General features: G+C 44.4%; 1 protein-coding gene across 2 annotated transcripts in view; it reads right to left on the reverse strand.

Moving 5' to 3' along the window:
- Positions 1-26764, reverse strand: part of GALNT17 (polypeptide N-acetylgalactosaminyltransferase 17) — a 589297-nt gene that overhangs the window by 385839 nt on the left and 176694 nt on the right. Inside the window, exon 1 of one of the 2 annotated variants that reach the window (XM_058444434.1) lies at positions 6109-6237. The exons of the other annotated variant lie outside the window; for it this stretch is intronic. Within the exon in view, the coding sequence (XP_058300417.1) occupies positions 6109-6121 (13 nt within the window). The 5' untranslated portion in view covers positions 6122-6237. Of the gene's footprint in view, positions 1-6108; positions 6238-26764 lie in introns of those variants that run through there. 2 annotated transcript variants of the gene reach the window in all.

Here is a 26764-nt window from a genome sequence, read left to right on the forward strand (position 1 = left end):
TAAATTCCACCTTAGAGCTAAAATGCATTTCAGATGTGTTTGCCTAGCACACTCCCCTGGGCATCCTTTCCAATGCAGTCAGAGGGGCCAGAAGGAGAATTTTTTTTATAAAACAGTATAGAAATTAAGACTAAGCATGCATGCATATCCCACCAAGGAGACACAGGGAATGATGGTCCCAATGAGATTTTTTTCTCCTTCTGTGGCACTATTGCTTCCATTAGGAAAGGCATTCACTTAACAGCCTCCAAAAAGATCATTCCTCACAGTGCGATGTGACACCTGTGAATTACATATTTTTTGGTCCATGTGCTTCCATTTTCACCCCCATTTAATCTGTCACAAAGGTTCAACAAAGCAGCAAAAAAAAAAAAAAAATTCACTGGTATTTTAATGTGCTTATTTTGCAGGCCCCAGAAACTGTTGGCAAAGATAAATAAGAGTTCAAGTCCACCAGCCAAACTCAAGTTGGTCTTAACTTAGCCAGGAAAGGTTGCCGTTGGAGCAAGTTGGGATGACTTCGTGTACCCAAGAAACCTTCTTTTCTGCAAGTGCCCCTTGCTCACTGGTCAGAGGCAGTTGCGATCTTTGAGGAATGAAACTGAACTTGTAGGCAGAGAAGTCACAAAGTCAAAGGGGGAGAAACAGCAGCAAAGAGAGAAAGCGGGAAGAGAATGGGGTGGCTTCTTGGCACCAGGCCTGCGAGAATTCATCATTCCCTTCTTTTCCGCCTGAGTTATTTTATTAAGTTGGTGCAAAACTAATTGTAGTTTTTGCCACTAAAAGTAATGGCAAAGACAGCAATAACTTTTGCACCTAACAGCTGACAACAGTAAAGCCAAGTGGCACTATTAGGTAAGAACTCGAAGATAAAGGGAGGAAGGACAGATTGAGGTCAGTCATCCTATTGCAACTATATCAAATATCCTTCATGCTTCACTCCAGATCTATTCTCCATCCTTTTTCTCCCAGTTGCATACTCTAGGAGAAAGACCTATAGGGACAGCTATAGGTTCACCTGCCCCTTGGCTTTGGGTTGAGATGAACCAATAGGAGGCAACATAAGGACACTTCCTGACGGATGGATGGAAAGAGAGAGAGGCATACTTATTCTCCCATCTCTTTCCCTCCTGGGCTGGGGTTTAGTAGAAGCTACATTCTTCTATAATCCAGTTGCTATCAGGCATGCCTCTCTTAGGGTTACAACTATCCTTTCATTCCATTAACCACTCCCTCCTCTTGCCTCTGCAGACCTTAGGGTGGCAATTTCTTCCCTCTCTGTTGCTAGCCCTAGGATCATTCACCAACCCTTCTCATTCCTTATTGGTTTCCCTTAACCCTTCACAATCTTTGTAAATATTTTGGTAACCTCTCTTTAATTGCCCCTTCTGAGTGTGCTACCTGTCCCCTGCCAGAAAGGAAAGTCTTGATGCTGTATCTGTATCCTCACAGATACAGCATCCTACCTGATATGGTTTGGCTATGTCCTCACCCAAATCTCATTTTTAATTGTAGCTCCCATAATTCCCACATGTTGTGGGAGGGACCCAGTGGGAGATAACTGAATCATGGGGGCAGTTTCCCCATACTGTTCTTGTGGTAGTAAATAAGCCTCATGAGAGCTGATGGTTTTGTAAGGGGTTTCCCCTTTCAATTGGCTCTCATTCTCTCTTGTCTGCCGCCATGTAAGACATGCCTTTCCCCTTCCACCATGACTGTCTGGCTTCCCCAGCCATGTGAAACTGTGAGTCCATTAAACCTCTTTTTCTTTATAAATTACCCAGTCTTGGGTATGTCTTTATCAGCAGCGTGAAAAGGGACTGATGTGCTACCAATCACGACTGGAAGACTTCTCCTGTGGTCCCATGTTTGGGTGCTCCCCTTAATGGCATACATGTAGTCACCTCCAGTGCCTGACACAAAGAGTTCTTAAAAACTGTTAGGTAGATGGATGAATAGAGATTAGATCTGGAGAACCAACTTGGGGCCATCCATTACAAACTGAGTATTTCACTTTAAGAAAGCAAATTAAATATCCATAAGGAAAGCATCTAATAGGAGAAGAGGTGTTGAATATATTAAATATTGTAGTATATTTATATTCACAAAGAAGAGAATCTCTATCGATGAATGTCACAGAGAATTAAGCCTGAAAAGAGCCATTTGGTGTGGCAACGAAAGGCACTGGTGACCTTTGAGACAGTATCAGTGAAGTAAGTGTTTTCTAGAGTGATAAGGAAATGAGTCATGAGATACAGCTGTCACTAGGAGAGGATGCCCAGGCTGGGGCAAGTAGATATCTCATATTAATAGTGTTTTTTAATTCAGCAAAAAACAACTAGAATATACAATGTAAATAAATCTATTTCTAAAAGTAACAAATATTACAGTATACCTAGGAATAACTTAACCAGTAAGAAGAATACTTGAAAATTTTACTAAATGCAATAAGTGGCAGAGAAGAACACGTCTTTGAGCTGGAAGTTGGAATGTTGGGAGATTGTTAGGAGATCCTCCCTCTCTTTCTCTCTTTCTCGCTTTCTTTCTTTCGAGTTGGGGTCTCACTCTGCCACCCAGGCTGGAGTGCAGTGGAGTGATCTTACCTCACTGCAACCTTCAGCTACTGGGCTCAAGGGATCTTCCTTTTTCAGCCTCCTGAGAAGCTGGGAATATAGTCATGCACCAGCATGCGTGGCTAATTTTCTTAACTTTTGTAGAGATGTGGTCTCCCTATGCTGCGCAAGCAGGTCCCGAACTCCCGGACAGAAGTGATCCCCCCACCTCAGCTTCCCAAAGTGCTGGGATTACAGGCATGAGCCATTGTACCCATCCACTGCCTTTTTAATGTACAGGTTTAACATAATTTCAAAGGGGATTTTTTTTTCTGGAACACAACAAAACGTTTTAAAATTAACCTAGAAGAACACAGAGGTTAGAAAATTTAGAAATTAAAAAAAAAAAAAAAGACAGAAAAGAGGTTGCCTTCTCTGATATTAAGCTAGAAAATAAAGCAATAATCATTAAAGTGGCATGAAGACTGGGAGGAAATTTTAAATATACGTTGGCAGGTGAGGCTGTAAAATATATATTTTCTCAGGTAGTCATCCAGTTTTTGAAACATAAATAAAAATAACCTCCACTTTTGAAATTTTAGAAATTCCCTTCTAGTGCAGGCAAGCCAATGACTAATTTTTGCACGACATCTTGTGTGAATGATGGAGCAGCTCCATCTCACAGGGAGCCCAGAAATCCTCCAGGGCCACACGGTTGATCACCGCTCAGCAAGAGCACATCACTCTGCCCACGTCTGTGGTTAAGTTCAGCCCAAGCTACGAAGGCTCGATGGCGGTGGCAAAACGAAAGAGTCAAGGTTGTAAATCGACTCTCAGCTGCCTTCCCACCTTCCTTCATACAAACGAGGACATGATTTTCTCCAGGGTTACAGTGGAAACTTACGAGTTTACAGATAACCAGCATTATTCTTTTAGAAATAGAGATGGTATACACGATGGAGGCACAAACTCCAGGATAGATGGTGACCGCAGCAAAATGCAATCTGGTGCCTTGTCAACTCATAAAGCTCCTCATCATCTTAGCAGCCCCAGCCCAGCATGCAGAAAACCTCTCTCTCTCCCTCTAAGCCAAAGAGCCAGCATGTCATGCAGCCTGTCTTCCACTGGGCAAGCATTTGTTTGGAAGTTTCTGCAGAGAGGCCAGAGTCCCCCTGCCGGTCCGCGTCTCAGGGAGATCCTACCTTATGCTAGATCATCTGGAAGTCAATAAAACTTATAGACAATCCAGAAATTGCAGCCATTGCAACCATAAGCTTAACAGTGAGCAACATTCCAGGTTTACTCTTGGGCAACTTCAATGTACTCCTGGGGGGTTGAGGAGCCACCTCTCAGAATCCAGTATGGCAATAAAGGTAAATATCTGAAAAATACAGTTTATCCTTCCAGCTATTAACACACATTGAAAAACTCCAATAATTAAGAAGGTGAAATAATGGAATAGGAAAGGACAGGCAAGATCAATGGAACACAAGAGCTTGTCAGGAAATATTGCCAAAAGAAAAGATAGCCCCATTTTGGATACAATTATTAGTGATAATTAGTTCAATTGACAAATGTCTATTACACACAAAGCACTATAACAACCACTTTAATTATTACATGTATATAAAATTAATGCTAAATATATGTGTGCTATATATATATTTTTAAATTCACATGCATATGTGTGTATATATATTTTTAAATTCATATATACATTAAATTAATACATACAATATTTTTAAAATTATTACTCAAATGACTCTTGGTGTTAACTCTGTTTTTTTTTTTTTTTTTTTTTTTTGAGACAAGGTCTCACTCTGTCACCCAGGCTGGAGTGCAGTGGCGTAATATCGGCTCACTGCAATCTCCGCCTCCCGGGTTCAAACAATTCCCCTGCCTCAATCTCCAAAGTAGCTGGGATTACAGGCATGTGCCACCATGCCCAGCTAATTTTGTGTGTGTGTGTTTTTAATAGAGACCAAGTTAAGACATGTTGCTCAGGATAGTGTTGAACTCCTGAGCTCAGGTGATCTGCCCACCTCAGCCTCCCAAAGTGTTAGGATTACAGGTGTGAGCCACTGTGCTGGGCCTCTTGGTGTGAACTCTGAACATCTCCTGACCCTATTCTCACCTCTCCATCGCTTCTGCCACCACCCAGATGCAAGCTCAAGCCATCGCTTGCTTGAGTTATTGCAGGCAACTCCTAACACCATCTTCGGAGTGAGCTTTCCAACATGCAAATCCGAACACTGCTTGCTTGAAATTCATTAGTGCCTTCCTGCTGCTTATGGAAAATAACCCCAAAGTTTTCATGTAATATGCAAAGCTGCTTATTACTGGAGTCCTTGCCCAGCCTCATCCTCTGCTGCTTCCTTTGTTTAAGGTACCCAAACCTTCCTCTGATGGTTCTAAAAAGCTGCTGCCCTTCAGGACCACTGCCAGTCTTCCCTGCCACTCAACAGAGCCCCGGAAATCCTTTCTGGACACTGTCCAACCCAGAAAGTCAGAGGCTGGTGAAAATCTCAACCACAGCATTTCTGATATCATAGTCTATGTGCCCTTGACTGCTCACTCGCATGAGGACTGGTCTCTTGTGAACAGGAAGATACCTTTGTGTCCTGCACATAGCAAACACCTCGTAAATATCACAGATACAATTGGACGGTTGAAAGACCAAAGTGAGTCAACGAATGAATGAATGCATTATAAACTTCACTGGCCAAATTTAGTATCATGTTCTAGTGTGGATACGGAAATCTCCTGGTGACATGTCAGAAATGGGTAAGCGCCGTTTCATTAACTCATGTCAAATCATCATTGATTCCCTAGTTCATATATCAGTACGATGATCTTGATATTTGTTGACAACTGAATTATGATGATGATTTTGACATTTTCCCTCCTGCATTTTCAGTGCTTCCCTGACATGACGTTCAAAGGTTATTAATATCTTGAATGAAACTGTAAGAGTTCAATTGTATCAGCTGCTGCTTGGTGGAAGAGAATGGAGTAAAATGTTCCCTAAGTATAAGGACAATTAGTGCACCTGAGGTCCAACGTAGAATCTTGGGTTGGAAGAAAGGAGAGGTCAGCTAGCCCCACACCCCATTTGGTGCAGAAATTCCAGAGAGATGGCGACCTAGCTTATACTGAATTCTCCCAGGGACAAAGAGTCCACCGCCCTGTGGTACACTGCATTCCTGGTTTATAGCTCAAATAAATAAAATTTCAAAAATGGGTACCTTTGTTTCTTCTACCCAATGATCTTAATTTTTTTCTTCTGCATCAATCATGCAGATTACACTTTCATGTAATTTTCAAATATTACAAGACATTATCAAGACATATCATTATCATGTAATTTTCAAATATTACAAGACATTATCAAGACATATCATTAACCGTCCTTTTATCTTCTTTTTTTTTCCAGGCTAAACACACCCACTCCTTCAGCCATCTTAATGTGACCATGTTTTCATACTTTCCACAGTATCTCAGCCAGCTAGGGGTGCTATATCAAAATGCCATAGATGCAGAGGCTTCAACAACAGACCTTTATGTCTCATAATTCTAGAGGCTGGGAAGTCCAAGACTAAGGTAAACGCAGATTTGGTTCTTGGTGAGGGCTGTCTTCCTGGCTTGCAGATGGCCTCATTCTTGCTATATCCTCACATGACAGAGAAAGGGAGAGCTTGTGTCTCTTTCTTTCCTATAAGGACACTGATCCCATTATAAGAGTTTCACCTTCATTACCTCAAATAAACCTCATTACCTCACAAAGGCCTCATCTCCAAATACCATCACAGTGAGGGTTGGGGCTTCAAAATATGAATTTCAGTGGGGGACACAACTTGGTTTATAACACATGGTGATCCACTGTTAAATTCTGTCCTAGAAGACAAAACAAGGACTAAGAGGTCTCTAGATTTGTGCTTCCCTTGGAGCCACGAATACTGGAGGTACATTTTCCCCCATTAACTGAACTGTTCATGTAGCATTTGTAGTTCCAAGAGATATGAATCATTGTTAGACGCTTGAAGTGCCTTTGGAGCAAACTGTCCATAAATTTTCAAACTGCGGTTTTATTCAAAATGACATGTCTTACATGTATTATGAAATTTACACTTCCTGGAATCGCTCTACAAAGGTTATTTAATTTGATCCTCAGAATAGCTTTATCCACAGTCAGCAGATAAGAAAATTGAGGCCAGGCATGGTGGTTCACACCTGTAATCCCAGCACTTTGGGAGGCCGAGGCAGGAGGATTGCTTGAGGCTAGAAGTTAGAGACCAGCCTGGGCAACATAATGAGACCTGTCTCTACAAAAATAATGAAAGAAAATTAGCCAGGCATGGTGGCACACACCTGTAGTCTCAGCTACATAGAAGACTGACGTGAGAGAGCGGCTTAAGCTCAGGAGGTTGAGGCTGCAGTGAGCCATGATTGTGCCACTGTACTCCAGCCTGGGTGCCAGAGCAAAATTCTGTCTCAAAAAAAAGGAAGGAAGGAAGGGAGGGAAGGAAGGAAGGAAGGGAAGGAAGGGAAGGGAAGGAAGGAAGGAAGGAAGGAAGGAAGGAAGGAAGGAAGGAAGGGAGGGAGGGAGGGAGGGAAGGAAAGAAGGGAGGGAGGAAAGGAGGGGAAGGAAGGAAGGAAGGAAGGAAGGAGGGAGGGAGGGAGCTGGGTGTGGTGGCTTGTGCCTGTAATCTGAGCATTTTGTGGGGCCAAGGTGGGCAGATCACTTGAGGTCAGGAGTTCAAGACCAGCCTGGCCAATATAGAGGCTGAGGCAAGAGAACTGCTTGAGCCTGGGAGGCAGAGGTTGCAGTGAGCTGAGATTGCACCACTGCACTCCAGCCTGGATGACAGAGCAAGACTCAGTCTCAAAAAAAGGGAGGGAGGGAGGGGAGAAAATTGAAGCACGAAGACAACGAAGAATGTTCTGAAGTGTTAGATCTAGAACCGGGGTCTCTGTATTTCAGGCCACCAGGCATGCCTTAAGGCAATGCTCTCTCAGATTTCATGCCACTGTGATGGCGAGGATCTCAAAGGCCTGAATCTCACTCTCAGCACCAAACAAACATTGCCACAAATATCCCCCTGTGTGAGGAGATGATAAACATGTATGTCTGTCTTGGACAGGCTCTGGCTGCTGATATGCCCAAGAGTGTCTGTGCAAAGAATATTTCTAACCAAATAAAGAAGAGTTTGCGAACCTTCAGAACTTTCTCAGAGCAGATGGATGAAAGGTTAATTGTGTTACTTAGCCTCCTAGCATTTATAAAGCTGCACAAGAGGGAAAAAGGCTGATCTAGGAGCAGGTAAGAAATATGCTGAATTGAAGAAGCACTCTCCCTGCCAAGACCTAAGAAATCTGTCAGCATCAACTGTGTGCTTGACACTGTACACCAGGCCACGTGCTGCATTTGCTCAGCACCTCTCAGTCTCAACAACTTTTGGAGAAAATTCTCTCCTCCACTATGCTCCAAGCACTCCTTCTAGCATTTTTATTCCTAATCGGAGGGGCTAAAGAGGAGGGACAGAGTGGGACACTAACCTTCACCAATTCTCCCCAAAGCACGTAAGTTTCTGATATCACGTGGGTACATCCCCAGTGATTACAGATTTTGTGTGACAACAATTCTGGTCATATCATGGAAGGTAAATTATAAAATCAGAAGGATAAGGAAGAGTAAGGCAGAACAAAAATGGATCACCCTAATAAAATGTTGCTACCTTCCTCCCCTCTTCAAAATCATCAGTATCACACATCCCATCACCACCACCATCATCTCTAATTAATTTATAGAATCTGAAACAATAAAGCATCTGTTCTAAAAAAGGTATTCAGAAGCACTATCAATTTTAAACACACATCCAATTCTTCATAAAAAGACCCTCTTGGCAAGATCCCATTTACTTAGATGTAGATTTCTTCCTTAAAGAACTTATCTGAGGCCAGGCATGGTGGCTCACATCTGTAATCCCAGTGCTTTGGGAGGTCAAGGCAGGAGGATTGCCTGAGCCTAGGAGTTCAAGACCAGCTAGGGCAACACAGCAAGACTCCATCTCTACAAATTTTTTTTTTTTTTTTTTTTTCAAAATTAGCTGGGCACAGCAACACACACCTGTAGTCCCACCTACTTGGGAGGCTGAGGGAGGAGGATTGCTTGAGCCCAAGAGGTCGAGGTTGAAGTGAGCTATGATTGTACCACTGCACTCCAGCCTGAGTGATAGAGCAAGACACTATCTCAATTTCAAAAAAAATTATCTGAAGTGGCACATTATATTTCTGTTCAGCAAATACAGACTCTCTGCCCTCTTCTCATGCATACAATTCAGGTGAAGAGTATGCATGTGAAGAGGGCAGAGAGTATGTATCTGCTCAACAAAAACATCTTCACGCCACTAATGTTGGACTTGATCATTTGCTGAGCTGAGTGTACTTCCCCACTCATTTGACTTTGAGCTTGGCCAGGAGACTTGCTTTAGCCAACAAAATACTAGGGATGTATCATGAGCAGAGACCTGAAATGAGCTTGCATTGCTGCTTCTAGCCTCTTCATCCTGACCTCACCATGACAACATGCTTTGGGATGCCCACTGATCCAAGAAGCATGAGACACATGAAACAGTCAGATCTAATCTGTGGCTTAGAACCAAGCCCAGCTGAACTCAACCCAGATCGGCCAAACCTCAGCTTACCCAAAGATATGTGAGAGTAAGAAATGATTCAAGAATAACTCACTTATACATGCATGGCTTGAGCAACAAAGGATGTTGAATGTTGGTGTTATTGATCGAGATGGAGAAGGGGGAGAAAAGGGACTTGGGCTATGAAGGGAGGCAGAAGGGTTATGAAGGCAGCAGAAAGAGGCAATTTTTCCAAAAAGTCTGCTGTAAGAGGGCAGATAAATGTGGAACTACTTCTATTCTAGTGATCATGCTAGAAAAACAATTACCATGACAGAACAAAAAAAAAAAAGAAAGAAAAACAAAAACAGCTCAGCAAGCTGAGGATGTGGTTCAGACATTAGGACAACACCAAGGAACCCAGAAACCTAGATCCCTGGGCCTACTTCGCCCTGCTCAGCCCTGGTCAGCCCGATGACCTTGGAAAGATCCCTTCCACAAAAAACTCACATGCATACAACGGGGATGCAGACTCAAGAAGGTCTAAGACCCCTGGAGCGCTTGGATTCTATGCTCCTCTCTGCAACTCCGTGCTGAATTTATTGTTCTTGGGAGGAGAAGATCTGGAAGCCTTTAGGGGTTTCATGAATTACGGAACATGTGCATCCTGCATCCTAAGAGATCCTAAGGTTGAAATGCCAGTTTCCATCTCCAAAGAGCCGCAGGGGGCCGCACGCGGTGGCTCACGCCTGTAATCCCAGCACTTTGGGAGGCTGAGGTGGGTGGATCACAAGGTCAAGAGACTGAGACCATCCTGGCCAACATGGTGAAACCCCGTCTCTACTACAAATACAAAAAAAAAAAAAAAAAAAAAAACTTAGCTGGGCATGGTGGTGCATGCCTGTAGTCCCAGCTACTCAGGAGGCTGAGGCAGGAGAATCGCTTGAACCCAGGAGGCAGTGGTTGCAGTGAGCCGAGACTGGCCCACTGCACTCCAGCCTGGTGACAGAGCAAGATTCTATCTCAAAAAAAAAAAAAAAAGAGCTTCAGGGAATGGACGTAGGAAGAATGCCTCAGCTGCTCTTCTTTCTGGTGACAGATGAGGCTATAAGCAAGAATGTGGAATCACATGACTGTGTCTCCAACATCAGCAGATTTCCAAAGCCTGCATTATCTAGGTTCTGTGATTCCCTGTGACCCATGCAGATGAAAAAATGTGAGATCCCACTGCCTGATTGAACACTCAAAGGCTGGGGGAACAGTGGCTTACGCCTATAATCCCAGTACTTGGGAGGCCAAGGTGGGAAGATCACTTGAGGCCAGGAGTTTGAGGCCAGTCTGGGCAACATGTTGAGACACCGTCTCAACAAAGAATACAAAAAACTAGTCAGGCGTGGTCCCAGCTACTCGAGAGGCTGAGGTAGGAGGATCACTTGAGCCCAGGAGATCAAGGCTTTAGTGGCTGCAATCACACCATTGCACTCCAGCCTGGGCCACAGGGTGAGAACCTGTCCCCCGCTCCTGCCCCAAAAATTATGAATAATAAAAACTCAAAGCACTACAGCATCAAAGGAACCAGAAAAAAGAAAGGAAGAAGCCAAATTCTTTATCTAAACAGACCCAGATATAGTAATATAAAGACACTAGCTTAGGGTGTATCCGCCAGATATACAAGTGGTAAAATTCAACGTCTTGGAGAATTGATAAATTCAACAGACCGAAAATAACTCCCCGAATAAGTAAGAAATGACCAAATACACAGAAACCCAGACTTTCAGGATCATCCAAGGCCACTCCAGCCCTCAACGTTGTGGCCAGTTCAGAATCCAGCTTTAGAATAAACACCTGCAGAGATCCACTCTCAGCCATGATCCCCCCAGAGCAGCCTGCCCCATTGTGCTCACATCCTAAGCTAGCATATTTATACTGTTCTATCTGGCTCCTGGCCTCAAACGATCCTTCCGCCTTGGGCTCCCAAAGTGCTGGGATTACAGGCAAGAGCCACCATGCCCAGCCTTTGAGTTTCTAATCAGGCATTGCTCTTTAAGTAGAATCAACATCTGCATCATCTTATACCTTCTAGACATTGGTCCTAATTCTGCCTGTGAACACGCCAACAAAGCTGGTTTCCTAAGAGCTCAGTGTCACGGTGATTCTGAGAGCACGAGGCATCATCTGACCAGGCAGATTCCTCAATCTTCACTATTCCATCACTCACCTGGTCTGCCTCTAGCTGTTTCATGTGACTTCAGCTCCTTCCCTTGCTAGAGTTCCCAGAAGAGAAAAAGAAACAGCAGGCACGTTGGGGGTAAATATTCCATAAAGAAACATATGGCCGTGTCTCTCATCATGGTTAACAGACTTGCCCAGCTCAACCCGGAGGCTGCAGGTGTGTGCAGGTGAACAAGACAAACAGTTGGGATATTTCACTCAAGGGAGATGGATGTGAACACACACCTTCCATGTCCCAGTTATCCTCCACCTCTGAAAAAATGACCTCAATAGCCAGAGTTTGTGGAAACAGTACTTGAAAAACATCCTGAATGTATTGTTTTTGGTGGGAAAAGCTCTGGAACCCTTTAGTGGTTTCATGACCTACAGAACATGTACATCCTAAGAGGCCCCAACGTTGAAATGCCAGTTTCCATCTCTAAGGAGCTGCAGGGAATGGACGTGGAAACAATCCCTGTATCACTCTTCTTTCTGGCACCAGGGTCACTCTCCCAGGTGTGCGCCTCTTAGCCCAGGCCAAAACCAAGCCCTTCAGGTGTGAAGTAAGCAGGCCTCCCCAGGTATGCGGGTATGGGTGGTACCATCAGACTTCCCTCCCTCCTGCAGGTCAGCAGGAGCTGCCCAAGCTAAATGGTGCTTATTTAGAAGTCCTGGAGGAGCCCTTTACTTTGGGATCTATTTGTTTATATCCTTCTCTGCTGCAAACCTCACAATAATCAAAGCCAAAATCACAAATTGCAAGAACAAATAATTGAGAAGCAGCAAAACAAAATTATGGATCAATACTATGCTGGTTAATGATCTGAGGCAGGCATGAGAAGATACTGTGTACAGATGGTCTTGAGGACTTCCCAGCCGCACCCCACCTTGTTCAGCTTGAGTGACCAGAGCCAAGACCCAGCCCACCCTGTTCCATTCTCCCTCTGATCAGATCCACAGTATCCTCCCTCCTGGACCCCAGGAGGGCTCTTGCCTTCCTCCCTTGGCTCCTGCTGCATTTCCAGTTGCAAGCACAGAGGGAAGTCTGGTGGCCCTGCAGAGGCCCCAGCTGCTGCACTGGACACGATCTCTCTGCCCAATGCTTGCTTGTTGCATTACCTTACATAAGCTGGCTTCCCTGTGTTCATATTCCAAGGAGAATCATACAGCCCTCTCACCGTGGTTAACAGACCTACCCAGCTCAATCTGGAGGCTGCAGGTATGTGCAGGTGAACAAAAGAGTTGGGATATTTCACTCAAGGGAGATGGACATGGACACACACCCTTCTATGTCCCAGTTATCCTCCACCTCTAAGAAAGTGACCTTGATGGTCAGAGTCTGTGGAAATAGTCTATGAAAAACACAGACTCTATGTTTCACAGCACTCTGCACCTGCCCTTGAGGCTGCACTCAACATTTTGCCCACCAACTCTTGCGGAAGAACCTCAGGGTTCCAGTCTCACACTTGATCATGTAGCATTAACCTCAGTGACTGCATGTTTTCTCTCTCTTCCCATCTATGTTAAATGCTCAGAGTCTCCATTTCTTATCCTATAAAGGAGGAATAATGAACACAAGCCCATATAACGGAAGGCACACCAAGAAGACAGCATGGTACTTGGCAAATGGTAGGTGATCCAATTTTAAGGGCTCTCTTGTACATTGTTGATGGGAATGTAAAATGGTGCAGCCGTTTCAGAAAATAGTCTGGTACTTCCTCCAAAGGTGAAACATGGAACTACCGTATGATCCAACAAATCCGCTCCTAGGTATGTACCCAAGAGCAATGAAAACATATGTCCACACAAAAACCTGTACACAAATGATTCACAGCAGCTTTATCCATCACAGCCAAAAAGCCAAAACAACCCACACGTCCATTAACTGTTGGATAGATAAACAAAATGTGGTGTATCCATACAATGGAATATGATTTGACCATAAAAAGAAAGGAAGTACCGATAGATGCTACAACATGGATAAACTCTGAAGTCGTTTTGCTAAGTGAATAAAGGCAGACAAAAAAACAGACTGTATGCTTCCATATATATGAAGTGTACAGAATAGGTAACTCCAGAGACAAATAATAGATTAGCGTTGCCAAAGGCAGGAGTGGATTGAGGAGTGACTGCCAATGGGTACAATGTTTCTTTTCAGAGTGATAAAAATATTCCAGAATTAGACAGTGGTGAACTGTAGACTTTTTAAGGGTGAATTTTGATGTTGTTTTTGTTGCAGACAGGGTCTCATCACTCTGTTGCTCTCCATGAGTGCTGGAGTGCAGTGTCTGCGCAATCATGGCTCAGTGCAGCTTTGACCTCCTGGGCTCAAGCGATCCTCCCACCTCAGCCTCCACAGTAACAGGACTACAGGCATGTACCACCACACCCTGCTAATATTTGTTTTTAATTTCTTGTAGAGATAGGGATCTCACTATGTTGCCCAGGCTGGTTGCAAACTCCTGGCTTCAAGTGATCCTTCTCCTGTGGCCTCCCAAAGTACAGTGAATTTCATGAGATGTAAATTAATCTCAACAAAACAATGGAAAAGAAAAAAACAAAACAAAAATAGAACATGGAGCAAAAATAACGGAAGGGCTCTTTGTCCTTCTTTCCAGACTTTCTAGTTTCCACTTCAAGTTATATGATCACCACGCTTGGAGTGGCCTTTTTGGGTCCTTTGACTAGCACTGAAAGGCCTTGACCTCTTGGTCTGTTGAGTCATTATCCAGTTCTAACGCCCTCTCTTTCTCTCTCATTTATCTAAAAGTTCATTCTACTTTTTGGGGGACTGCACTGTTCTCCAAATGTCACATTTACGTTGCCTAATCCAATGACTATTGCCAATAAATTAGAAGCAGTTTTGTGTCATGGACACACACACACACACACACCCTCAATATTCTGGTTTTGGGGAGTAATTAATCACTATAACTTTTCCACTGCATTGTCTTCAGAGCAATAAATTACACATAAAAAATATATTTCAATTGCGTTTGGTTTTGAAAAGATAGAACAATTCACTGTTCTCTACAAGAATGAAGGGTAACATTCGCCTACATCCCTTGCCCAGAATGGCGAATGGTGAACCCAAATTAAATAATCTTTTTCAAAATCCATTAGGAAGAAGTTCTTTTTTTTCCAAGTAGACAACCTAGTGAGCTCTTCATGAATTTTCCTGACATCTCACATGACAAAAACGTCCCCTTTAATCCCTTCCCAAGGCTAACAACTGCAGCAACTCAACCCTTCACATTTAATTTCCTTTTAAAGCCTGGTTTCTGAGGGGGCTCTGCAACCACTGAAATAGTTACTCTGGAAGGACTCCAGTGAGCAATAACTGCCTCAAACCCAATATGTAATCATTGTTATGCAAATTGCCTTCATAGAGAGAAACTCAGAGAACCTCTGAGTCAGTCAATATACATTCTGTCCCCAGACTAGCTCCCTCTGTTCCCTAATGAGCTTTTACTGAGCTATGGCTCACCATTTTTTAAGGTCAAAAAGTCTCCTTTACAGGATATTCACCTAACACATTGAAGTTATTTTTTTTCACAGAGCTTCTTTCATGGTAAATAATTATTCTTTCCTAAAGAGAAGCAAGCACTGTTTGTTTGCCCATGTGTCTTTGTTGCTACGGACAGTTGGCCCACTGCAGGAGAAACCTTTGCTCCTCAACTATTATTCTTTTTCATTGGCTCTTTCAAATTTCCATTTACCAAAAGAGTGTCATTGCCAACACTGAGAAATCTGGAGGAAAAAAGTATGAAGATGCAGCCTTGCCTTCCTGGAATTTAAAGTCTAGACAGGGAGCTGAGATAGAACCATTTTGCTGAGGTGGTAAAAATAAAGACTGCTGAGAATAATTTTTGCAATGATTCAGAGAATTGAAAGGTCAATAGAGACTTAGAATAAAATATTTATATTCATAATATCCACAGATGGTCCTAGTTCAACAAGTGGAAAAATACTTGTGTTTCTCTACAGGGTGGACTCTGGGATGGGATATATTTTTTTAAAGATACGGGGTCTCGCTCTGTTGCCCCAGGCTAGGGTGCAGTGGCAGAATCACAGCTCACTACAGCCTCAAACTCCTGGGCTCAGGTGGTCCTCCTGCCTCAGCCTTCCAAGTAGCTGGAACTACAGGTACACACCACAATGCCCAGCTAATTTTCTTACTATTTTAGTGATGGGGTCTTGCTATGCTGCCCAGGCTGGCCTTGAACTCCTGGCTTCAATTGATCCTCCTGCTTCAACCTCCCAAAATGCTAGCCCTGAGTCTTCTTAATAGCACTTATAAGCTTTTATGGGCTGAATTTTGTCCCATCAAAATACCTATGTTGAATTCCTAACTGCCTGTGCCTCAGAATGTAAACATATTGGAGATCAGCTCTTTAAGCAGGTGACTATGTTAAAATGAGGCTCATTAAGTGGACCCTAAGAAGAGGAAGAGACACCAGGGAGGTGTGCACACAGAGCAAAGACTGCGTGAAAAGGGAGTGAGAGGGTCACTACCTGCAAACCCAGGAGCATGGCCTTAGGAGAAACCAACCCTGCCAGCACCTTCATCTTGGATTTCCAGCCTCCAGATCTGCGAGAAAAATTTCTGTTGTTTAAACCAGACAGTCTTTTGTTATGGTACTCGGAATACACTAATCCACAATCACAGATAATTGTACTCAATTTTCAAGAGTTTTTAGTCGTGATGTCATCAGGGCAGGAGTTAACATCAAGGTTTTGATGCAGGTAAATAGGATGATAAGAGCTGGTAGAAGTAATGCAGGGCAGGTGAGCCCCAGAATTGGGGCTTGGCCTGGGAGGATTGTTGGCTTTGCCCAGGAAAAAATTCAAGGACGAGCTGGTGGTGTTGCAACTTTTATTGAGGCATCAGTGCACAGTAGCACGAAGGTCCTGCTCCTTGTAGAGCAGGGCTAACCCCAAGCAGTTTGCCCAGAAGTGCAGCTCAGAGGCAATTCTACAGTCATACTTATACCCACTTTTTAATTCCATGCAAATTAAGGCATGGATTATTCAGAAATTTCTAGAAAAGAGGAGGTAACTTCAGGGTGTTGCCACAGCGAGGGGCAGTAACTGCCTGGTGTTGCTATGGCAATGGTAAACTGTCATGGCGCTCATGGACATGTCTCATGGAGAAGTGCTTTCAGTGCCTCTTCCGTTTCAGCCAGTCTTCAATCTGGTCCAGAGTCAAGTTCTACCTCCCACCTCAGAAGCAGATGGAGGGACAGCTAGTGTGGAAAGATGAGCAATATGCTAGACTAATGCTCCTTGCATCTCAGCAATCACCAAAATCCTTCTTAGCTGTAGCATCTTTTGCCTCTCCCACACAGGGACTGGTGAGCAACTGCATGGTGTACCCCTCCACATCCCTAATGACTGAATACTCATGTTCCTTCTTCAGCCTATCTCAAGAATAACAAATCAAGGGAAGGCTCTCCCAACTGTGTCCATGACATCACTCTTCACTGAGATGCTGCGCTGCCCTGGATTGAGCTCTCAATTTCCCTGCATGTCAGTTTCCTCGTCTATAAAATGCAGATGTCCTGACATCTCAGCTCCACCTGTGCTCTGGAGAAGAGAGAAGCATGAACTGGGATCCCCCACAGCTTTTTCAGTTTTTAAAAAATGTGACTCAGGCCTTAAGTTTAAAAAAAAAAAAAAAAAATTCTTCCTGAATTTGGGCACCACCATGCCCCGTTAATTTATTTTTTATTTTTTGTAGAGATGGAGGTCTTGCAATAACAGCACCCTTAGCTCACTTCTTACCGTTAAGCTGTCTCCAAACATAAGATCCTTCCTCAATTGATTGAATCACCACTGAGCCCCATTCCTGGATGGCTTAGCCAGAGGGCCTAAGCCAAGTGAGTTCGCTTGCCAAGCCTAGAGCATACTATTCCTCCCTGACCAACATCACACACCTTGGGAACCATGCATCCTCATCAGGCCCATCTTTAGGAGAGAAGGTGTTTCCTCATCCCCAACCTTGCCAAGGGAGAAAACGTAGGGTTAACTGGTCAAATAGCAAGCCCAGACTCCAGATATTGTCAAGGAGCTTCTCCTTCCAGCTTCCTGCAGCTCAGGTTATAAATAAAGTCAGTGGAGAGAAAAATAATATCCATGGAGACTTGCTGAAATGAAATACAGAGCAGCCATTCCTCTTCAGATTTGAAAGTTATTTTGGGAATAAATCTCATCAGCGGCGAGCTGCTCACTGGTGTTACCTCCTGCAAAGCAGGATTTACTGGACTGGTGTCGTGATAGAGGACTACCGTGGTAGTCACTCCCAGCTGTCTTCCTGAGAGCGCTTCCTCCACTTCTCCCATTCTCTTCTACACCAGCGGAACATTGCATGGCATTCCGTCCAGCCCAGAATGAAGGACGGAGCCACTTCTCTAGCCCTCTTGCTACTAGGTGTACCTGGGTGACTCTGGTAGGGCCAATAGAAAGGAAAGTCTTCTGAAAAGATTCTGGAAGGATTGATCTTTGCTAATAAAAAGGACTGCCCTTTTCTATCCACCCTGCTTGAGATGCTGGGGTTAGGATACAATGTTTGGATTAGCCATGAAGGAAAGGGAAACATACATGTGGCACTGTTGAACTGCTTGAAGGCATCTGGGACTCCAGGCCACTAGAATCCTTAGGTAAATATCAGGTTGGTGCAAAAGTAACTGCAGTTTTTGCCATTACTTTCAATGCAAAAAATAATTACTTTTGCACCAACCTAATACTAAATGTCTTCACGACCTCAGACAGTGCTAGGTGTTCTTCTATTTGCAAACAGATGCAAATAGGCAAATGGAATGTGAAGTTACATTTGCAAAGACAATGCCATTGAACACATAGTGATATGATTTAGGGAATCCTTTATGACAAAGTAAGGGAAATTTCTTTAGCGTCTCAGCGCCTGGCAGAGTCGTTCTGTTTCTGATTCATTTTATCCTGGAGACATCGTGAACCATATGGATGATATATGTATTCTTCTGTTTTCATGCTGCTGATAAAGACATATCTGAGACTGGGCAACTTACAAAAGCAAGAGGCTTGATGGACTTACAGTTCCACATGGCTAGGGAGGCCTCACAATCATGACAGAAGGCAAGGAGGAGCAAGTCATGTCTTACACGGATGGCGGCAGGCAAAGAGAGAGCTTGTGCAGGGAAACTCCCCCTTATAAAACCATCAGATCTTGTGAGACTTATTCGCTATCACGAGAACAGCATGGGAAAGGCCTGCCCCCATGATTCAATTACCTCCCACCAAGTCCCTCCCACAACACGTGGGAATTCAAGATGAGATCTGGGTGGGGACACAGCCAAATCATATCAATATATTTCTCTCTTAGTGTTGGCTGGTAGAAAGTAGAGGTCCAAGTTTAGAAATAAGTATTCCAAACATTTCCGGCAAATGTGCTAAACATCACAGCATATGCAATTTGTATTTACATGACCCCAAATTCATCCCCACTTTCCCTCCACCCTTTATTATGGGAATTCCTTAACATAACTCTTATTATCATTATAATATACTATATTCATATGAATATTCCTCTAGTATGTAATTTGAATTCTATCTCAAATAATTCTTGAAATTAATAAGCAAATGTAAATAAAAAGATAGCTTGGGGGACACTTTTGTGGTAAATGACACGAAGAAAGTGTAGACAATAGTTATGCAAACCCAGATGAAGGCATGGTTTTCTCTCCTTGGTCTCGGCAGGGAGCATGCATGGCTTCCTCAAGGAGATAACATTTGGATGTGGTCTTGGAGGGGTGGAAACTCCTTCCCAGCAGAAGGGAAAGCGTGTGCCTCAACACACATAAGGAAGAAGCAAATTTAGCAGGGAATGAGATGGGAGGGAGGTAGCTGGGCAGAATGGCGAGGCTGGAAAGACAAACAGGAATTAGACTGCCACGGGTCATGGATTTATTCACTGAGTCACAGTGAGCCATCAAAGGTTTTGAGTAGGAAAGAGAAAAGAAATGATCAGGTCTGGATGCAGAGTTGGAAAAATGGTGCTGAAGGGAAAAAAGACTAGGTAGAGGGTCACATCAGCTGTCCAAGTCAGACTCAAAAGGATTTGAGCTAGGACAAGTGGTGGATAGAGAGTAAAAAGAAATGAGCTGGGCGCAGTGGCTCACATCTGTAATCCCAACACTTTGGGAGGCCGAGGTGGGCAGATCACCTGAGGTCAGGAGTTCGAGACCAGTATGGCCAACATGGTAAAACCCCATCTCTACTAAACATACAAAAATTACCCAGGTGTAATGGTGCTTGCCTGTAATCCCAGCTACTTGGGAGGCTGAGCCACAAGAATCAGTTGAACCCGAAAGGCAGAGGTTGCAGTGAGCTGAGATCGTGCCACTGCACTCCAGCCTGGGCAACAGAGTGTGACTCTGTTTCAAAAAAAAAAAAAAAAAAAAAGTAAAGAGAAACGAAAGGCATTTCCAAAGCAGAGCCCAGAGCAGTTGCTGGCTTGTCTTTCCCAGTACCCGTCACATCCCTTTTCTCATTGCATCCATGTTTATTTATCTCATGCAAAATGCCTGAAGCTGCAAGGTTCTGGTGATACAGAGGGGCTCTCGATCTAGCCAGGGGGACAGACAATTCCAGAGGAGCCTAACAAGGACAGGATGCTGAAGATATAAGTCCTAAATCAAATGGAGGGAGGGCAGTGAATTTGGTACAGAATGTTCGGAGAAATTCTATTCATTCCCTCCCCACTCCTGAGAAACACATAGTGATCCTGTGACATCAGCCCCAATGCCTCTTTTGAAAGCAGTTCTATAAAAGGCAATGCCAAGGAATGAGAATGGAAACCGAACAGTCTGGGTGTGGGATGACCCTTGGCAACACGGGTGAGATCACACGCTGCCTTGGTCCCGGCACTGGCAGCCAGGATCTGCTCCCTCCAAGCTGCAATCCAATGCTTCTTTCTTCCTCTGCAAATATCCTTCAAGGCTTGACAAATGTGAGTCACCACGACAAGAATAGTGCCGTTCCTAAATAGCAGGTCTTTATATACTTTGTTTCCCTGCTCCTATTTGCTACTTTGTCACTGAGCTTTCCAGACAACTGTCCCCATGCAACAAACTCCCCTCTGACCCAGAGCCTTCAGACTTCCCCAAATTGGATGAAATGGAAAACACACAAGACCTCTGAATCAGGCTCAATGAGGCACGTCCCACCTACCCACCTGCTGTGCCCCTTTTCTCCCAAAGGTCTGAGAGTGTGGCCTCTTTCTAATAACCAGAAACTGTGAGCTAAGCATCCCAATGAAGTAACCTTTACAATCTCCCAGAGCCAGAGAAATGCACAAATGAAAAGAAAAAAAAAATGCTTCAATCATAAGCATTGTTCTATTCTAAAAATAGTGCTCTAACCAATACCCACCAACGACTTGGACTTCAGATTTAACTTCTCATTTTCTGGTTCCTTCTAATCAGTATGCTTAACTTGGTAGAAGGAACCAGAAAATGAGAAGTTGAGTAGGGACTCTACTGCTACTCCAGAGACAGGTCTTAACAGAGCACAGAGTGGGCGCAACCAAGGAAGACTTCCTGGAGGTGGGGCTATGAAGACAAGGAAGTCTTCCTTGATTGCATCCATTCTCTGCTCTCTTAAGACCTGTCTCTATCATAGCACTTGATAAGCTGTATTATAATTTTCTGTTTAGATGCCCGTCTCCTCCAACAGACTGTGAGTTTCCTCTATCATGGCAAAAGTGGGTCTTATTGCCTCTGTAAGCCAGCACCTAGTGCAATAATGTATACCCAGCAGGGTAAAACGTATACCCAAAAATGTGACATAAACCACAATGAGATACCACCTCACACCCATTAAAATGGCTACTGTCAAGAAAACAAAATAACAAGTGTTGGCAAGAATGTGGAGAAAGTGGCACCTTGTGCACGGCTGATGGGAATGCAAGATGCTGCAACACCTACAGAAAACAGTATGGTGGTTCTGCAAAAAGTTAAACATAGAATTACCACAGGATCCAGCAATTTTACTTCTGGGCATAAACCCCAAAGAAATGAAAGCAGGGGCCTTCCCTTCCTTCCTTCCTTCCTCCCTCCCTCCCTTTCTTTCTTTCTTTCGTTTCCCTCTGTGGCCCAGGCTGCAATCTACTCGGCTCGCTGCTGCCCCGCACCGCGGACTGCCTGGGGCTGCCGGCGCGCGCCACCGCCGCTGCTTGCTTTTTCTCCTTTGGCTGCAGGCGCGGTTTCGCCATGTTGGCCACGCTGGTCTCCAGCTCCTGACCCCGAGTGCTTTGCCCGCCTCGGCCTCCCGAGGTGCTGGGACTGCAGACGGAGTCTCGCTCACTCGGTGCTCCCTGTGGCCGGGGCTGGAGTGCGGTGGCGTGGTCTTGGCTCGCGGCAGCCTCCGCCTCCCAGCCGCCTGCCTTGGCCTACCAGGGTGCTGGGATTGCAGCCCCTGCCCGGCCGCCCCCCGTCTGGGAGGTGGGGAGCGTCTCTGCTCGGCCGCCCCTCCGCCCGGCCTCCCCATCTGGGAAGTGAGGAGCGCCTCTGCCCGGCCACCCATCGTCTGGGAGGTGGGGAGCGCCTCTGCCCCACCGCCCCTGCCCGACCGCCCCGTCTGGGAGGTCTACCACGGAGGCCAGAAGCAATGTGGGGGCTGGACGTGGTGGCTCACGCCTGTGGTCCCGGCACTCTGGGGGGCCGAGGCGGGTTGATCACTTCGGGCTAGGAGTTCGAGACCAGTCTGGCCAACATGGCAAAACATATGAAAAATACAACAGACCAACCAACCAACTCAGTGACAACAAAACAGGTCTACCCTGGAGTCATACTCTAATTTTTTCTATTTTCCTCCCTTTCTGATCCTTTGTCCCACTTTCTTTTTCTTCCTCTTCCTTCTCCTTCTTCTTTGTCAAATAGAGGATTGAGTTGTTGTCACTGAAAAAAAAAAAAAAAAAAGAAATGAAAGCAGGGACCAGGCGTGGTGGCTCACGCTTGTCATCCCAGAACTTTGAGAGGCCAAGGTGGGCAGATCACTTGAGGTCAGGAGTTCAAGACCAGCCCGCCCAACATAGTGAAACCCCATCTCCACTAAAAGTACAAAAATTAGCCAGGTGTGGTGGCGGGCACCTGTAATCCCAGCTACTCGGGAGGCTGAGGCAGGAGAATGGTGTGAACCCAGGAGGCAGAGGCTGCAGCGAGCTGAAATCGTGCCACTGCACTCCAGCCTGGGCAACAGAGCGAGACTCTGTCTCAAAAAAAAAAAAACAGAAACGAAAGCAGGGACTTGAACAGATACTTGCACACTCATGTTCACAGCAGCACTATTTGCAATAGTCAGTAGGTAGAAGCAACCCAAGTACCCATCAACAGATGAATAAACAAAAGAGGATATATTAAGTTGGTGCAAAAGTAATTGCTGTTTTTTGCCATTACTTTCAATGGCAAAAACAGCAATTATTTTTGCACCAGGCTAATATGTAAACATACAATGTATTATTATTCAGCCTTCAAAAGGAAGGAAATCCTAACACATGCTACAACTTGAATGAACTTTGAGAACGATATTCTAAGTGAAATAAACCAGTCACAAAAGGACAGTTACTGTATGATTTCACTTAAATGAGCTATGTAGAGTAGTCAAATTCTACAGACAGAGAAAGAAGAATGGTGGGGGGCGTGACAGCAGGTAGGGGGAGTTATTGTTTAATGGGTACAGAGCTTCAGATCTGCAAGATGGAAACAGTTCTGTTGCCCAAAAATGTGTATATACTTAACGCTACTGATGTATGCACATATAAATTGTTAAGATGGTAAATTTCATGTTATGTATGTTTTACCAAAATTAGAATTTATTTTATTTTATTTTGAGACAAATCTCACTCTGTCACCCATGCTGGAGTGCAATGATGCGATCTTGGCTCACTGCTATTGCTGCCGCCTAGGTTCAAGTGATTCTCCTGCCTCAGCCTCTCAAGTAGCTGGGATTACAGCCACGCACCACCACACCAGCCTAATTTTACTATTTTTAAGTAAAGATGGAGTTTAGCCATGTTGGCCAGGCTGGTCTCGAACCCCTGACCTCAAGTGATCCACCTGCCTCAGCCTCCCAAAGTGCTGGGATTACAGGCATGAGCCACCATGCCCGGCCTAATTAGAAATTTTTTAATTATAAATCAGGACACTCCCTTGCTTAAAGCTTCCAGTGGCTTTCCACGGTACTTGGATTTTTTTTTTTTTTTTTTTTTGAGACAGAGTCTTGCTGTCGCCCAGGCTGGAGTGCAGTGGCGCGATCTCGGCTCACTGCAGGCTCCGCCCCCTGGGGTTCACGCCATTCTCCTGCCTCAGCCTCCTGAGTAGCTGGGACTACAGGCGCCCGCCACCTCGCCCGGCTAATTTTTTGTATTTTTAGTAGAGACGGGGTTTCACCGTGTTAGCCAGGATGGTCTCGATCTCCTGACCTCGTGATCCGCCCGCCTCGGCCTCCCAAAGTGCTGGGATTACAGGCGTGAGCCACCACACCCGGCCAGATTTTTTTTTTTTTAAGTGGCAGAATGAATTGGATGATGTCAGAGGAAGAGTTTTCTGAGGCCAGTCTGTGGAGTTAATAACAATTATCTCTCTTGGAATCCAAAAGGTTCATTGAGATATGGAAACTTCTCTCGCTCTAGGTGACATCAGGTCGCCAACCTAGTAAGTCCTTTACTGCTGACCCCGCGCAGGACTGAGATGACAACTTCCCGGAGGGGCCCTGCCCCCTCCCCTCACCGTTGTCATAACACCCACCAAACACACAGACTGGGGAGGAGAAGGGGCTTACAGATGTCCTGCTTTCAACACAAAGACCAGAGACATCGCCATGAAATGAGAGCCTAGATTTTAAGAACAACTGCTTACAATTTCACTCCTCTGAATTTCCGGGACTGAATCTGCCATCCCAGGGGGTAGAAAAACTTATTCTTGCCATGGGTTAGTTGAAAACAAGAAAATTGTGGTGCTTTAGGCTGCAGCTGGATTTGATCTACAATTGAAGGAGAATTGCCCCAGGAATAAAGTAAAATCAAAATCTGCTAACTGAAGAAGTTTTCCATTAGCATTTACCACTACTTCTGCAAACGGGAGTGCTGGCAGGAAAAACTATCCCAAGAAACTAGCAAACTTAAAATGTGCTCAAAGTATTTTTGCTCCAAATAGGATTATATTTGATAGAAGAAAAATAATAAAGTCAAGGATTAAGGTATTTAATTTTATATACCCATAACAATATCTATAATTGTTATCTATAGCTACATCTACCTCTACCCCAAACGTGTTCTATGCATCTCCTTACACAGAAAAAATTGCTAGACTTCTAGGTAAAATATTGGACTTGTGTGGCTCACGCCTGTAATCCCAGCACTTTGGGAGGCCGAGGCAGGTGAATCACCCGAGGTCAGGAGTCCGAGACTAGCCATGGCCAACATGGTGAAACCCTATGTCTACTAAAAATACAAAAAATTAGTCAGGCATGGTGGCGGGCACCTGTAATCCCAGCTACTTGGGAGGCTGAGGCAGGAGAATCCCTTGAACCCGGGAGGCAGAGGTGAACCGAGATCGTGCCATTGCACTGCAGCCTGGGCAACAAGAGCAAAACTCTGTCTCAAAAAAAAAAAAAAAATACTGGACTTGTAGGTAAAACTGGCAATGGGTTCTCATTTAACAGACCACTTTCCAACAAAAACACTGTAGTGGGAAGCGCAAAACTAACTTATCTAAACTGTAGGGATCCCCTTGACACAAATAAGCAAACACAGGCCACTTGCATCTTGGAAGCCTGGTAAACTGAGTGGTCCCCAGTTGACAGACCTTGACATAGCCCAAAAATGATGCCCTTGGAGTATTTCTTAACAAAAACATGCATGCAGTGCTGTCATCAAAACCCTCTCTGTTTTCAGTGGCTTATTCCTTGACAATGTATTTAAGATCATACAGTAATTTACCCAAAGGGGCAAAAGGGAAGAGATAACATCTGTACCCACTTTGTCACCCGCTCCATGCCTTCGGTTTCTATCTACGCACTGATGAATACTTAATCCACCTCTGCACACCATTTCAGTTCACTTAGCATTTGTGGAATACATACAGATTAAACTATGCTGGCACGTTGTAAATGTTCAAAAAGTATTTGTTGGGTAAAAGAACAAATGCATCCTTGCATTGAATGAATGAAGACTGCTCATTCTCTGATGAAGGAAAGCTTGCAAAAATCAACTATGTGGCTCCCCTAATTGCAGAAACTAGGTGTGGCTTTATTCAACCAACAAGGTGTGCTCAAGGGTATTGAGCAGAAATTAGAGTGAAAAGCTCTGTCTATATTCTTGAGGGACAAGCTCATTTAGTATTTTAATTGGCTCGAATACGCAAGTGTGCACCTTGAGACTCCTGGGGAGAAAGAAAAGCCGCCTTGTTTGCAGTCTCTAGATCACTTTAAGATGGTTGTTTTTAAAATACTTGCCTTACAGCTGCCCTGGAGGCGTTTAGCTATTATTTGGATCCTGCAGAGAAAAATGCACCAAGTTTTGCTGTCAGACTTCCAGAAACAGAAATTCAAAGGGCTAATCTCAAATGTTTGGGGGTCAAGCCTTGCAAGGAATGTGGCTCTTCATCAAATTTAATGGCTTCTTCTTTAGAGGGGAGCCCAGCCCACTCTGAGTCATGAAGGAAAAAAAGGCAGTAATTCTCTCAGACCAGAGAATGCGTAAATCACTTCCAAGCAACAGGTCGACCTGCTGAGTATTAGTAATCACTGTATAAACAAAAAAGAGAATCTGACATCTTTCTAGCACAAGTCAGAAAAACGTTGTATTTGACCATGAATTTTTCACCTTCGAGTGTCCCAATGTCTATTCAAACGGCCCTCATCCATTCACACAGACCCCACCAATTCAGACTTAGGGATCATTCATTCAAAAAAGGCTGGTTAATTTCACCTGGATATCATTTACAAAGGAAATGAAAATAAAGCAATTAAGTGGTATATATAAGATATAAATACCAGCCTGGACAACATGGCAAGATCCCATCTCTACAAAAAAAATATAAATTAGCTGGGTGTGGTGGTGTGCACCTATAGTCTCTGCTACTCAGGAGAGTCAGGTGGGAGAATCTCTTGAGCCCAGGAGGTCAAGGCTGCAGTGAGCCGTGATTTCACCACTGTGCTCCAGCCTGGGCAACACAGCAAGACCCTGTCTTAAAAAAAAAAAAAAAAAAAAAAGGCCAAGTGCAGTGGCTCACACCTGTAATCTCAGCAATTTGGGAGGCTGAGGTGGGTGGATCATGAGGTCAGGAGATCAAGACCACCCTGGCCAACGTGATGAAACCCTGTCTCTACTAA

The sequence above is a fragment of the Hylobates moloch genome, unplaced genomic scaffold, assembly GCF_009828535.3.
Source record: "Hylobates moloch isolate HMO894 unplaced genomic scaffold, HMol_V3 SCAFFOLD_1, whole genome shotgun sequence".
NCBI lineage: Eukaryota > Metazoa > Chordata > Mammalia > Primates > Hylobatidae > Hylobates > Hylobates moloch.